General features: G+C 36.2%; 1 protein-coding gene across 5 annotated transcripts in view; it reads right to left on the minus strand.

Annotated features, from left to right (window-relative positions):
- Positions 1-1,672: 1,672 nt before the first annotated feature.
- LOC121732512 overlaps positions 1,673-16,729 on the minus strand; it is a 50,665-nt gene continuing 35,608 nt past the window's right edge. For 2 of the 5 annotated variants that reach the window (XM_042122421.1, XM_042122419.1), the window contains 6 exons: positions 12,925-13,100; positions 11,986-12,036; positions 11,006-11,191; positions 9,577-9,700; positions 4,147-4,251; positions 1,673-3,737 (listed from right to left, as the gene is read on the minus strand). In XM_042122421.1, coding sequence (XP_041978355.1) covers positions 3,070-3,737; positions 4,147-4,251; positions 9,577-9,700; positions 11,006-11,191; positions 11,986-12,036; positions 12,925-13,100 — 1,310 coding nt within the window. In that variant the 3' untranslated portion in view covers positions 1,673-3,069. The remainder of the gene's footprint in view (positions 3,738-4,146; positions 4,252-9,576; positions 9,701-11,005; positions 11,192-11,985; positions 12,037-12,924; positions 13,101-16,729) is intronic. The other 3 variants (XM_042122420.1, XM_042122424.1, XM_042122422.1) reach the window with 3 other exon arrangements.

Genomic DNA, 16,729 nt, shown 5'->3' on the forward strand with positions numbered 1-16,729 from the left:
CTTATAATGAGTATGATAATCATGAGATATTTTATTATTATTGTAGTTAAATATCAATTGTTTAATAGTATTATAATGTTTTATTTAATATGATGTTTATTCTAATGATCTCGTTATTCAATAAAGATTGACCCCTAATAAATATAAAATAAAATAAATAAAAAGAATTAATACTTTATTGTTTTAATTTAGTCTTTGAATGACTAGTAGCTAAGAGTATATGTATTATTTATAATATTTTGAAAAATTATAGCCTAAACTTACAATTTATAAATAGAAGTCAAAAAACACCTTTTTATACGTTATGTGCTTTTCTGGTACTGAGGTAAATCAAATGGGCCTACGCCCTACTCCTATAAATTTGTCAATTCACAAGAATTGAAACAAAATATTAGGGTAGGGTAGTAGCTGGTAGTCGCAAGAAAAATCTTAGAATTAGTAGGTGGGTCAAAAACAATTATTAATGCAAACACCTCTTCATACGTTAAGCACTCCTGGTAAACAAACGCCCGCAAGTAGACTGCAAAAAAGTCTATTACAAATTCAATGCTTGATGAAACGGAACCTAAACCTTACTAGACTTTTTAAATTCTACACCGCGATCCAGGTGCCTTGAAATCTGTGAAATTCCAAATTTTAAGATTTTTATTGCACCATAAAATGCGGATTTTTCTTTAATCATTGTAACTCATTGTAAATTAGCGACTACAGAAAGGATGTAAATAAAAGTCCGACATTACGAGTTATTCATTGTTTATTTATTTTTTCATATAAATACCTTTAAAGACTCGACAAGTCACAATATGAAAAGACTTTTAATTCATTCACATTCACTAAATACTGAGACAGATCGTAAAAAATAACAACTTATTGAATAAATATCAGTTACTGGACAATTCACTCAAATAATTCCTCGTTACATTATAAAGTTGTCCAAAGCGTTACCGAGATGAGATTGCCTACACGCACGTACGGGGACAAAATTGTCTCTTTCGCCCATTTTTGGTCGTGGCGGTAATATCGTGGACGTCCGCGGCAAAAAGAAACGTCCGCGGTGCGTAAAATCAAAAGGGAATTTAACGTACCCAAAGTTTTATTTGATTTTACGCACCGCTGACGTTTTGTGCGGTCCAGAAGAGTGTAGACGTCGTGACGTCCTCTATCGAGCATGTTAAAAAGTTATCGTCGACGAAAATTTAAAAGCGTCTTTTAAATTTTCATAACAAATATTTCCATACATTTTACTTCCCTATATTATCGTATTACCGGGGACGTCCACGATATTACCGCCACGACCAAAATTATAAAAGCGCACAATGTCGTCTTTAGCGCACATTACACATACAGCAGACTCTACTTTTTCGAAAAACATGACTGTTTTTCTTGTACCACTTGCGTATGCTAGAGTTCATAACAAGAACTCAAATGATGGATGACAGACAATTATGTCGCCCATCCGCGCTACGCTTAACAGATTATATAAACAATATCCTACTACAAAAGATCAGTGAGTTCCAACTAATTAATTATAATCTAAATTCTAATCGAATATACTTATTATAATTGCAACAAAATGGACATCTACCGCATATTTACATCTGTACATTAACGAAATACATATTAAAAATCATAAAAATAAGACATAATTTTTCTGAAAAAAAAAATTCTCCAATAACATTTAAATTATATTTACAACTAAACTATACGGGACGACATGGAAAATGAGAATTGCACACGTTCTGCTTAACTTCGCACAGACGGACTCACTATATAACTATAAACATGAATTTTAATTGGTATCTTCATTCTATTGATCTTTTAACCAGAAAAATACTCTTGCATATGGGAAGTGAATCACAAATCATCATATTGTTATCTTTTTCGTTATTTATATTGATGAAAGAGAAGGTATGATACTTTGTCCAAGGATCAGCAGACTTACAGCGAATTACGAAAAGACATCTAGTATTATATTGCGTCGTGACGCCATATAAATAGTTAAGTATTAAATGGCGTTAATTTTCTCATCTAGAAATCATGTTTAGAGTAATATGTAAGTCGACGTCAGTGGAGGCGCATATGGCGGTAACCACCTGCACCACCATCGCCGTAACAACGGCACTTACCGAACACTCACACATACCGAAACCCACTAACAACTAAGAATTGGCTTACAATTTCGTCGAACGTTAAGGAGGCGATAAAATTTATATAAAACAACACAATTAAAAAATAACATACAATACTTTGTTTACGCTGAATTGCCACGATTGAAAAAGTTACGCCTCAAAACGCTCTTATTTTAAATTCAAGACGGAAGATGCAGATTCATTGTGCGCAGTCTGTCACAGATAAAATTTTGACTCAACGCGACGTTCGGATACGCTTTCACATCGTTTGGCCTGTCTTGTAAATAATAAACATTTGGACAATACAATTACTGAGTATTATATCAATTAAATCATATTAAAAATAAAAATAACTTTGTAAAAAAACCATTGCTACCAAACGCATATCCGAACGCAACACTATACCGACTAAAACGAGAACGGTACAAATACGTATGAAGGTATACTAGCATGTTACGGGACTGTCTTAGCGTAATTGGTTAGGCCACTTTGAATTTGAAACCATCATAGCTCCTAAGGTGAGAACACACGATCGGCGCTAATCATAGAGAGTACCGAGTGGAAATCACTTGTACCGTTTGCGCTCTCACCCTAGGAGCTCCCTATAATTAATAATTCACGGTCATTTGTACCATACGTAAAATTCGGAATCGCTAAGCTACTAGGCACCGGACAGTTCGTAAAAAAATGATTCCGATATGTATACAAAATGTCGTGCAAAATAAACTTCTGTAACTTACTTAGTGGCATACGACGGACTACGTCGACGGGCTACGTCGCGGCGGGCGGTGACGTCACACTACTGTACTGTCGACGCACTACAGCCAATATACCTCAGCCTCGACTCAACCTTGACTTTATGCTAACTCTTTCACGCGTAGTATCTATACATAACGATACTTGCGTACTCACCGCCCGCCTACACAATAATACTACGTACTTATGAGACGTTGGGCGACCGCTCGACGTTGGCGTCTCTCTCCGTGGTGTCACGCTCGAGCGTCGCCTTAGTACTCTCTATACCGGAGTCCTCATCCCCGCTGTCGAGGACGGTCCCCTCCCCCCGCTCGCGCCCCTCCCGCCCTTCTCTCGTCTGGACCTCAGTTAGCACTATATTTCTCGGTGGTTCAGGCTCAGGCGGCGGTTTGCCGAACGTCGAGAACGTCGCCTGCGGCAGCTCCGGCGGCGTGACATCTCGGAAGCTGAACACGCGGGCGTGGCGCGGGGACTGGAGGTGCGGGGACGGCGGCAGGTCGAGCTTGAGGCGGTCGCGCGTGTGGCGGAGCCCGCCCAACTCGGTGGGGCTTACTGCCTCGGCCGGATCACGCCACCACTCCGTCTTCTTGTAGTCTTCGTCTGGGAGGGAGCCGGGGGTTATGTCTTCCACGCCGGAGTCCGGGGTGGTGAGATCGAGCGGCTTGGCGAGCGGCGCGGTGAGCGGCTCGGCGAGCGGCGCGGGGGGCGGGGCGGGGGCCGGCGAGGGGGGCGTGTCGTCGAAGTCCCGCAGCGCCGCCTTGTGGAGGCCGGGGAAGAACTGGCTGCCGCCCGACATCACGCCCAGCTCGAACGGCCGCGCTGAAGACGATATGTAGAAGTCGTCGTCGTAGTCTAAAATTGACAGATACTTTTAAAATGTTACCCAACATAATTATTCATGCTAGATTCCTACCTAAAAGCAAATAGAATTTCGTCTTCAAACTAACTCCTATCTCTTTCACTCGCTCACAAAATATCGCACTGTGCCAGTCTCTCATCTCATTCAAACTAACTCCTATCTCTTTCACTCGCTCACAAAATATCGCACTGTGCCAGTCTCTCATCTCATCTATGTCAAAAATCTAGTAACGCTTCTAATATAAAAGAACTGTTCTGACGACGCGAAGACAGCTTTAGGGGAGAATACTGAACAATATAATGAAGGAGGTGTTAGATAGGATAGAAAGGCTTCTTGTATCTGTTGAACGAGATAGCATCATTCGTATGACGAGTAAAAGAGATAAAAACGAGATTCACCAACCTGCGGGGAAGGAGATACGGGCGCGCGCGAGCACGTCTAGTGGTCCGGGCGCCGTGAACAGCTGGTAGCCCAACTCCGCCTCCTCCGCACTGCCCGCGTCCCAATCTGTAACACACAAATATTTGGCCTCATTAATAATAATAATCTTTATTTCATTTACAAAAGTTACAGTTAAAGTACAATGATGGAAGCTACCTAGTAGGCTTAGCCTGTATCAGGCAACATCCCTCTTCCACATCTACAAGGGAAATAAAGAAATCTTTTAAGTAAAGTGAAGCAAACTAATCTTAAATACTACAAAAACTCTTAGTTCTAATACAGACTTATTATATTATAAGAAAAAGCTAAGATAAAAAAATGTTACAAAAATACAATATAAATTTTTAGCAAAACAATCTTATGTACATAATATTATTATTTATTATCTACTAATTTATAGTTTTGTATGTTGTGTGTGTGTGTGTGTGTGTGTGTGTGTGTGTGTGCACGTGTATGTGTGTGTGTGTTGTGTGTGTGTGTGCACGTGTATGTGTATACAATATTTAACTATAGTTTAATCGGCTCAATTAGTTGCTCTACTTCATTGTAGCTTAAAGAAGTAAGATATTCTTTGACTATTAACTTCACCTGTCTGTTTGTCTTATTTTTAATATTTATAACATTGTTTAATTTATTATATATTATAGTGGAGTTAAAATCATAGTAGAATGTTTAATGAAATATCTCGAATAATTGATGTGGACCTATTCTTTACCAATGTAACAACTTTTAAGAAAGAATTTAATAATTTCTATTTTAATTGTAACCTGCGCAATTCTATTACTTAATACGTTATTACAATAATTCTTGTTCTGTTTTTCTAATTTTTTTCTAAAATTCTAAATAATTGTGACCATTGTCTATCGCTGCTTTGTTTTTACTAGCATTTTTCTATCTGTGGAAACTTTTAATTGGCCTTCTTGTATTCTATATTTAGATTCTATGTGTATGTTAGCTGTAAGTTTTCCAAAAATCAATAAAATAAAATAAAATACTGTCTTGTTGCAAAATCTGTTTTTATTTTAGGTAGTTAAATTTTCATTCTATTTCTCTTTTTTAATATTATACTGTTGGTACTGGTTTTATGTATTCGTAGAATCGTGAGTAAAATATACAATTTTCGTACTGTTAATACTTTACTAATTCGATATATCTCTTCTGTTGGTGTTCTCCTGTTTTTGAAATGTATTATTTTAATAGAGAGCATTGTGCCCTTTCTAAATTTAACTTTTTCGTTTTATTAGCACCTGTAAATTTCATTTAGAAAATTTCGCTGAGGATTACTTGATTGTGGACTAGGTATAACTTGTCTTAGAGTTTTAAAAATCCAGTTTAACTTTCGTATCCTAATGGCTACCTGCTCAAGATGCGGTTGCCAGGAGAGTCTTTGGTCAATTATGACTCCTAGATATTTAATACTGTCTACCTTCTCAATAGCTGGACACTTGCAAGCTGCAGGATTCATATCATCCAGTTGGCATGTATGAATCCTTACATCAAAGCTAGGATCAGGCTGACAACGGTTTTGAATGCTGAAGCATATGAATTTAGTTTTTTTAGTGTTTAAAGTTAAAAGATTATTTATCAACCAGTTTGCAATTTGGTGCATACCATGCTTGATACTTTTCTTTAGTTTGAGCCAGTTCTTCTCTCTAAATAAGATAGCAGTATCGTCAGCATATGATAGTATATGAGCATTATTGATTTTTAATTCACACAGGTCATTAATGTAGTGTAGGTCCTAAGACGCTACCCTGTGGCACACCGAAAGTTACAGTAGTGTCATCGCTGATATTATTATTAACTTTTATTTTCTGCGTTCTACCAGTCAGATAGCTAATAAATAAAGAGTGAACTGCCTCTTATGCCAGCTTTCTCCAATTTTTGTATCATAAGTGGTACGGATACGGTATCAAAAGCTTTTTTCAAATCCAAAAAAACTGCAGCGCATTTTTGTCCCTTATCAACGTGTTCCGTCACTAATTGACTCAAGGTCATTACTGCATCTTCGGTAGATTTTCCACGCCTGAAGCCAAATTGATTGTTAGATATTAAATTATATTTATTCAAGTAATTAAGAAGTCTAATATTGAGAAGTCGTTCCACAATGTTAGAAATAGCCGGCAGAACAGATATAGGACGATAGTTGCCAACATCATTTTTGTCACCACTTTTAAAAATTGGAGTAATAATTGATTGTTTTGAAATATCTGGAAATATACCTTTTTGAAAAGAAAGAGAAGCAATGCGTGTAATTATTGGAGCAATCTCCGTCTTAGCCAGTTTAAGATACTCATTGGGTATGTTATCCCAGCCAGGTGCACTGTTCGATTTAAAATTCATTATAGTGCTTTTGACTTCTTCAATATCAGGCTCTAGTAACACAAAGGAGTTGATTGACGAAGAAACATTTTTTTATAGCAGATCGAGTGTTCATTGAAGAGTCACATTGAATATTTTGTGAAAGTTCTGAAAGAAATGTGGTAAAATGATCAGTTACTGTAGTCTGAAGAATAGCGATGGTAGGTAATAATTTCGTTTTATTGATTTTCAACATTATATGGTCTAGACTGCTTTTCTCCCTTGTTGGTAAGGTATGACCAGCAAGTATGCCATACGCAGAAAGTGAATCAAGATAGTAAGTTTTATTACTATAGTCCAAGTTTGATTCAGTTAGTTTTGATGCAATATTTATGTTAATGTCCCCCGTAATAATAATGTCTTTATTAGAATTAATCGTATCTAAATGGCTGGAAAGCGAGTCAACGAAGTTATTTGATTTGTTAAAAGATGGAGAGCGGTAGATGCAATTTATAACATTGCTTGACACATCAATTTGTAAACATGACGCTTGTATCAATTTGATTTCTTTGACCATGACGGACGAAGTGTTTTTGATATAGACTACTACTCCATCATTTTGATTCAGATAGCAGTTGGTTGAAAAAGAGGTATAGTTATCAACTTGAGGTACTGGTTTATTGGGGCTTAATCTACATTCAGTGAAAACCATAATGTCAGGAAGAAAAGATAGTGCCGATATTGTAATAAGAAAATCGTCAAGATTGCGGTAAATAGATCGTATGTTCTGAGATATTATAGTCAGATCATTTTTACCGGCTGTCAGGTAATGAGAAAGTTCGTCGCAGTTGCATTCTATCGCTTGTGCGATATCCAATGTATCTATATCTCTTAAGTTTTTTAATTTATCTGCCATGAGTTGATTTAGCAGTGTTTAAGAAGTTAAACGTTAAGAAAAAGTTGACTAAACATTAAAAAGAGTAAGTATATTTCGCTACAATGTATATTATGAGATCTAATTGATTTCTTAGTAGTTTTATACATGCTTAGATTGATATAATATGTGTATATAAATAAAGTAGATATAAAATAAGTTTTGTAAATGACTAGGTAGAGTGTAAGTATTTTGTTATGTGTAATTGTGTGTTGATTTTTAACCAGTGTAGATAGTAAGTAATTTAGGCTATAAAATAAGAAATTGAAAATTTGTTATATAATGCAAAATAAATGTAATTACATGATTTGTTAACGTAATTCATAACTAGTCATTTTCCTTGACTGTCCTTGTTTGGGCCTGCCAGTAGTTGGTGAACTTGATTTTCGTTATGAATTTGTATTATGTTAGTTTGCTCATTCTCTCTGACGTAAACTTTACCATAGGCTGTCCAACAGAACTTATAATATCTTGTTTTGACTAGATCACGGGCTTGAAAATACAAACGTGCGCCTTTTGGAATAAGATGTTCGCTCAAGTATATAGGAGTGTCCTGCTGCGTTTTGAGTCCTACATGTTTAGTGCTTAACTTATTATTTTTGTGTCTAATATAGGTTTTCGCTGATTTCAGTAAGTTGTTCTTGAGTATGGTTGAATTTAATTCAACTATTATCGGAGTATTATTTGAATGCCAGCCGGCCGGCCTAATTTCGGCTTGAGCCTAAAAGTATCATTGATGTCAGATTTTTGAATATTGCAATCAACCGATGTAAAAAGATTGGCAGCCATGTCGATAAGATCATCCTTACTTTCACTCTGCAGCTTTGGCACGTTTCTAATCTCAAAACAGGTTTTTCGGCAATTCAATTGAATTTCTTCGAGTTTGTTTTCTAGGGTAGCTATGTAGTTTCTATCTTTCTTCGCTTGAGTCTCCAGAGTTCAGCTATTCTTTGTCGAAACTCTTCGTTTTGGGATGAAAGATATGCTACTGACGTTTCGATGTTTTGGTTTGTTTGCTGTATCTCCTTTAATTGATTTGTGACGTTTTTTAGCTCCTTGTTTTGCGTGGAGGTAAAAGATGTAAGTAGAGATCTTATTTCAGTTTGAAAGTCGTGAAGCTGAGTTGAGAAAGAGTCTTCCATTTGATCTCTACACCTCTTGTTTCTCATTGAAACGTAGTCTGGTGGAGTAGTGAATTGGAAGGTGCTTGTCTTTGTTAAGTCCGTTTCAGAAGCTGATTTATTTAATATATGTCGCTATGTATAATGGAGTCAAAACTGCATGACTGTTGCGTCTTTTCAGTACTTGACGTAAGCTTATCAGTCTTCCTATTTTTAGTTGGTGTTCTTTTGAGCGGCATTTTTTTATTAATGGCAATCCTTCGTATTGCTATAATTATCAGAAATCGCAGGCGCAAATATCTAAAATGTTCTTCCTCTAACCTATACAAGATGCAGTTAGATACCGAAGGTGAAATTAGCGTGGGCGGCTCATGTTCACGGTGGTCGATTAGTAAAGCAGCCGGCCGCAACTCGACGACACAGGGTTTGAACCTCGACGGCGCCGAACTTTGCGAATTCTCAAAATGCATGTGAGTGAGGCGGTGCAGATTAACTGCACCGCCTCACTCACATGCACTTGAAGGGGCGAAGTCTCCAGGAAGGCAGGGCTCCGGCAGCTCCGCAATTCAACTCAACCAACACACTTATAAAAACAAAAACAAAAGCAACACACGTCCGCCCGCTTCGAGAGTCAGGAGGGAAGAGGAAGCATTTCTTATTATATAATCGTAAACAAAGCTCGGGATGGCTGGTATACAAAAAAAAAAAGAAGTTAGAAAGCAAATAGAGCTAAAGAAATAAAATGAGTTATTATTGTATACTCGTTATTTTTATAGGATCATTACGCGATTTTCAATATGCGTTGCACATTTGTCAAAACACAAATTATTTAAGTTCAACTCGCACGTCTCATTGCCCAAAACGCAAATCTCATCGTTCAACACGCGCATCTCATTGTTCAATACGCAAATCTCATTGTTAAACACATCATTAAACACGTCATTGATCAATACGCAAACCTCATTGTTCAACACGCGCATCTCATTATTCACCACACTCATATCATTGTTCAACACGCATCTCACTGTTCAATACCTGCATAAGTGGAGAAGTCTGGCAGGTAGGCGGGCGAGTGGTCGGCGACTTCGCGCGGGTACTCGTACACACAGTGATACTTCTGCCGCTTGAAAACCACGCGCTTCTTGCTGTCAGCCGATAGCTGTGGAGCGCGAGTCTTGTTAGTGAACTTATTACATAAATTGATATGACTCATATGTAGATGACGGATGACCTAATGTAGTTAGGTGTTGGTGATGTCAATCCCAGCCGACAGATCACGACTATAGTTTGTGCGTTTTAAGATGATATGGGTGACAGTTTTCATATTCCTTGCTACGGGTTTTTTTTACAAGAAAACCAAAATTATAATTCGAAGTACCTACTACATTCAATGCCTTCGAAACTTTTGGAGCGATTTGAATAATGATATTTTTGTATGCATCGAGTAGCGCCCCAGATGGATAAGATTCATAAATCAGTCAAATTAAGAAACTTCGTATTTCATCTGTCGGGTCCCGCTTTCTATACTAATATTATAATTCTGCAGAGTTCGTTAGTTTGTTTGTTTGAACGCGCTAATCTCAGGAACTACTGGACCGATTTTAAAAATTATTTTAGTGTTAGATTATCGAGGAAGGTTATAGGCTATATTTTATCACGCTAAGACTAATAGAAGCGAAGAAATAGAGAAAAATGTGGAAAAAACGGGGAGAAATTATTTGAAAGGGCTTATTTGAACGCGCTAATCTCAGGAACTACTGGTCCGATTTGAAAAAATATTTCTGTGTTAGATAGCCCATTTATTGAGGAAGGTTATAGGCTATATTTTATCACGCTAAGACTAATAAGAGCGAAGAAATAGAGAAAAATGTGGAAGAAACGGGGAAAATTATATGAAATTGCTTATTATCTTAAGAACTACTGGAGCGATTTTTATGCTAATTGGCAAACATGAAGAATAGACCACGTTAAGCGACATAGGCAATTTTTTTTTTGCGGAAAAATGTAAGGTCGCATGAAATTTCTAAATTACGCAAGCGAAGCCGCGCGGAACATCTATATTTATAATAAAATCGTAGGAAAGTCAATTCTGTACATTGAATATTTTTGTACAATAAATAATACTTGGGACGTGATCTACTATGCTAACGCGGACGAAGTCGCGGGAAACAGCTAGTCTTATATAAAAAATTCTCGTGTCACAATATTAGTTACCGTACTCCTCCGAAACGGCTTTACTGATTCTTTAACTTTTTCTTTAAAAGTAAATTATTACAACTCGAGACTGACGGCTACCATTGTTTGTGCGACGGGATAGCGATGGACGTTGCCATGGTGCCATACTTATTTAGTCACTACAATAAAATAATATCCAGGGCGAAATACTTTATGTGGCAAAACAACGTTTGCCGGAACAGCTAGTTTATAATATAGTGTTTTATCAAAGATAGTTAGCACAACTTACAGTATTCTCCAAACTCCTGAGCGAGGACTTGCCGGGCGCGGCGCGGCAGTCCCACGACGACGGCACGAACTCCACCTCGTCGCCCTCCGAGCCGGAGCCGGAGCCCGAGCCGGAGTCCGACGCGCCGGAGCCGGAGCCCCCGCCCGCTGTGTCCGTGCGAGAGGGCTGCGAGTTGCTGTCGCGCTGCTGGGGAATACGATATTGTTATGATGACTAGTGATAGTAGAAACGAGACAAATGACGGCTATGCACGTGCACGCACGTATGCACGCACATCATTCGTGCATTACGCAAAGTACGGACAGCACGAAGAAAATCGCACAGTAATTTAAAAAAAATCGTCTACTTCTCTCTTTCACGCAGGTGAGCGAAAAAGCAATACATCAACATCGTGCGCAAACGAAAGATGTAGAGACGGGTCAATGTACGAACTTCTGCGTGCTCTCCGGACCCCGACAGAGCTATAGTCGTCATTATTATTAGTTTCTATATTTACTAAAGCGAGTTGTAATGAAATACAATGATGTAATGAGGGAAATTATTATATTCTGTAATTGTCTGCTTTGTAAATTAATATATTATGTAATCAGTAATCACTAATCATAAATAGTTTGATGTTTTTCAAATTACAACAAAAATTACGTTAAAAGCATGATTTCTAGCGAAGTTTTAATTATAAGGTAAGCTTAATTTTGCATAACGTAAATTTTATGGTTTTAATGGCTAATATTTTCTAAGGCTTATAAACATTGACATAAATAAAAATATGAAAAGCTTAAACCGTATTTATACTTAACAAGAATTTTGCTTACGCACTAGGGACGTAAAGCTTAAATCGTTAAGAGCTTACGTTAGACAAAACAATGGCCGCGACATTTCATAGCTTTTTAGCAATTATCAAAACCAAAATAAAAATCGCAGCGACATTTTTGTCACACGTATGCGCATACTACAATTTAAATAAAGAACATTATACTCACGTGGTCGAATTGCGTGGACGGTACCAGCTGCGTCTCGAGCCCGTCGCCGCCCTACCACACACACACACATGCACACACCGACACCCCGTATGAACGTGTACAACACTTGAGTTTTTTTTATCGTTAGTTAATGGGCTTGGGAATCAAGTCCGTACAGCATTTACTTTTTTATTTATTATCAGCTGAATATAAAATCGGCTCTATGCAAAATATAATGTTGTATTTTACATAAAACTTTAGGTATGTATAACAATATGTTTATTATTGTTATAATAACTTTTGTGATAACATTCAATTTTGTCTCCGTGCTTTGACTAGCTTATTAGAGTATAATATATCTTTTCAGCCAATGTTTTTTTTTTTGTGATTATTGAAAGTGTTGTACACATCCATACTTTTGTTATTGACTATAATAGGGAACTATAAAGGGAGTGAAATTCATACGGAAAACTAAGAAAAATCGAAAATGTATCAATTAATTGTATATTAAAAATTCGATAAATATATAAGATTAACGAATTGAACAGTATATTTTACTTAAAAGTGCTAAAATATCTTGTCGGTTTGATAGTAAAAGTGCATATTGCTAAAGGGATCTTTGTTTTAAAATGACATATTATTTACATTTGGATATAATATTTAATATGGGAAGTTTAATTCATTTTTCTAAACCAAAAATTAATTACTAAGTTATAGAAAACAAAAAAAAAAACAAAACATAATATAATGGTAAAAATGGCGTATATTATCAAAATCAAACAGTAAAATATTGGAAAAGAAAAACAAAATATTTATACCCATTAACCCATATAATATTGCAAGCTATTCTACTAAAACCACGCCACAAGGTTATGTAATACAAGACAGGGACCATAACAAACTAACCCAAAACCTCCAAGCATGGGGCCATACCTATTAATTATATTAAATACTACTTACTTTCCATATAAATTCGCCGCTCGATGAATTAGTGGAGTGGGAATCGCTGTCGCTGTCCCACTCTTTCAGTATGTCTGCGGACGGATCACATTTCTTGTCTTGCTCGCACTCAGGTGAAGTTGGCTCCGTAGGCGAGTCTTGTGTGAACGACGTACTCATTATTTCCGATGCTGGACCTAAAAATATATTTTTTTAACAACTGGTAACTATAATACCATACCAATAACCAACTAGCGACGATTAAATGTTTTAAAAAGTACATATTTTCTTTTTTTAACGTGGTAACAGAGGTAAGAACTCAGATTTATTTATTTATTTATTTTTATAGACTCACCAACATAACATCATTTGTGACATTTTTTGTACATAAAATTTGTTTATAGATAAAATGAGTTCTAATGACAGATGAAGTACAGCGTGCGTATGCGACAAAAATTAGACGAGATGAGATGTAGTGAATATGGTGATAAATGATAACGATAAAAATATGTGTGTAACAAAAAAGAAATCTTGTTTTTTTAAACAAATAAAACCTTGAAATGAAACTAATACTAATTTCACAAAAATTAAAATTTCAACTGTGACAGTACACCAAGTAGTTAATTATATAATCATTATAGTAGTTTTAACTTTACTTGACCGAGGGATATTTATTAAAATAGTGTTTAAGATTTCTCTTAAAATAATTAAGCTTATCAGAGAATATACAGATGTCGGGATAGTTGGATATAGCATTGTAAGCTCTGCACAATCTTCTGAGTGGTGCATAGTGACCCAGGTTTGTTCTGGCAAGCTTTACGTGTAAAGGTTTGTATTTATTTTTAAGCTAATCAGTAATTAGTTAATTCATTAAAATGCTTTTTTGAACTTAAACGTCACAAAAACGAAATCACTAATAATTAGTCCAAAAATAACTCAACACGAAATCTTCTCAAAAACTATTAACATAATAACCCAATAGGCAGCGATAGGCAGACTTTCGTCATTTTTTTAAGCTAAAAATTTTCCATTATATGAGCCCTATAGAGGTAAGAACGACCAGACACTATGGAGTTTCGGTCGCTATTACTTTAGAAGGTTTCCAGTTCTGCAGGTCTATCTTACGTTCAATAAAGTTTAAAAATCAATAATTTTATCTTATTTTCTTGCGATATCTGTAATAATCTCAGATCCTACTGCCAGATTTTTGTGACAATTGCTTCCCATTTCCAGACATCGCAAAATTTTGGATTTTATTTGACTTTGAGGTGGTCTGGCAGGTTCTTAAAATAATATTTTGGCTTTCTGCTTCTCTCTCTCTGCTTTCTATAGCTGTTTTCGCCATCTATCAGCAAAAATAACAAACAAAACGCTACTTTTGGGCGTGATCGATTCTATAATGTGACTGACACTACAAAAATATTTTTTAGAGTTTAGGTGTTATAAAAAAAGATGACAAAATTTTAATGCTGGTATCATTTGAGTAACGCCGTCAGGTAGGAAAGTTTCAAATTTTTTTGATGTAGAAGTAATTGTACTGTAGTTATAGACAAAAGTAATGATTTTTATGTTAACGACTTTCTCGAATCTCAAAAGCTATATCGGTATTTAATTGTTTGAACAATCAGTGTGTAACAAAATATGACAAGAATTTAAAATACATAACGTGAAAACTAAGTCAGAACTTCATCACACAAAACCACACTCAGCCGAGCTCACGACATCATCTTATAAATGGCAGCTTTGCTAGAAAAGTAATCCTTAGAAATTGTTGCTTCTATAAAATCTTAATAGTGCCATAATGTTATGACTATAATTAAGTATTTTTAATACCAAAATCAGGTATTTATTTTTAGTTTATGGTAGACTTTTACATGGAACTGCCCTATTGGTGTAATGAGGAAGTTTTTTGACTAAACCATGTTTGTGGGTGAGATATAACAGTAAACGTTTTTGGACCCTCTCGAGACGGTTTGAGTAGATGGCATAGTGTGGGTTCCAAACCGGACTGCAGTATTCAAGCTTGCTCCGTACCAAGGCATTATAAAGTACGTAAGTAAAGTTGTAGTGGTAAGCGGATTTTTGAAGGATGTGCAGTTTCGTTTAATAAAACCTAACATTTTTAAGCTATGACAAACGATGTGGTCAATGTGTTTATTAAATTGTAATTTGGAATCTAGTATAATTCCGAGATCTCTGATCTCTTGAACTTGCTTTAGTTGATTGTTGTTGATTTGATATGAGACTGCAGAATTATTGTGCTTACGCGAGAATCGCATGTGAAAGCATTTATTAACGTTTAGAAGCATTTGATTTTTTTGTCACCAAACTGCTAATCTATTTAAATCGCTTTGAAGTTCCAAACAGTCCTGTTGTTTATTAATTAATTTTATTATTTTAAGGTCCTCTGCGTATAACGAAAAATCAGAGTAAAACAAACATGTAGATATATCATTTATGAAAATATTAAATAGTAAGGGACCTAACCTGGAGCCTTGAGGAACCCCTGATAATGCAGGAAAGGGTAAAGACGTAAAACCTTTAACAACTACGAAAGAAATTCTACCAGTTAAATATGACTTGAACCACGACAACATCATACTAGCAAGTCCAAACGATTCCAACTTGTGCAAGAGAATAAGATGTGAAACTTTGTCAAAGGCCTTACTAAAATCTGTATAAATTACGTCTACGTAGTTTTGGCCATCTATAGATTCCATAAGTTCGTCAATAAAAGCGATCATGTTCGTGGTCGTGGATCTAGTATTAACAAAACCATGCTGGTTTACCGAAATGAAGGACTTTACATGCCAAAGTAGGGTAGGATAAATAAGTTTTTCAAAAATCATTCCAAATGTGGGTAGTATAGAAATTGGCCTGTAGTTTTTTATGTCATGTCTGTCACCAGATTTGTGTAAAGGTATTACGAGAGCTTGCTTCCATACATTAGGAAAGAGACCACTGCATAAAGAAGCGTTAAAGATATGAAGTAGAGGAAGGGAAAGATTTTTTGCACAAGATTTGATGAAAATAGGCGGAATACCATCGCTACCTGCACCTTTATTAACATTAAGACCTTTCAGTTCTTTAAGAATATTAGAGTATGAAATATTAAACGACGTCAGAGAGTTTGAAGTAATACAAGGTATTTGGTTGTGGGAGGCAACATGAGTTGGGGTTGAAGTGTCACTGTAAGCGTCGGAGAAACTTTTGGCAAATAAGTTACATAGTCAGGTCCAGCAGTAGCAGTATCATTATCGAGATTCAAAGAAGAAGGGATACCTAAATTTGAATGTTTTTTTGCTTTGATGTAGGAACAAAACTGTTTTGGGTTAAAATGTATAGCTGTTTCTAATCGATTAATGTATTTACTGTATTGAGATCCCTGTAGCTTTTTGCAGCGGTCCCTTAGAATTAATACCATTAATATTAATATCTATGGACGCTTCACACCACGTCAGTCTGGCCCCGTGCTAAGTACCTAAAGGACTTGTGTTACAGGTACCGAACAACGGAAATATATTTAATACTTTTATACTATACATACATTTAAGATTTTTATTATATCATACACATATTTAATACACATCCAGACCCGGGAACATTGAAAACTTTTTGTTCCGTCGGCGGGATTCGAACCCGCGACCCCCGGCTTGAGCTACCAACGCGCTCACCACTGAGCCACAGAGATCGTTTTTTGTTATTGATATTAATTTGAAAAGATATATGATCCAACGGGTTATTATACTTTTTGTATCAAATACGGTATTTATTTTTTTCTTTGAGGAGTCTAATTAGATCGTGGCCAAACCAACTAGGATAATTA

The sequence above is a fragment of the Aricia agestis genome, chromosome 12, assembly GCF_905147365.1.
Source record: "Aricia agestis chromosome 12, ilAriAges1.1, whole genome shotgun sequence".
NCBI lineage: Eukaryota > Metazoa > Arthropoda > Insecta > Lepidoptera > Lycaenidae > Aricia > Aricia agestis.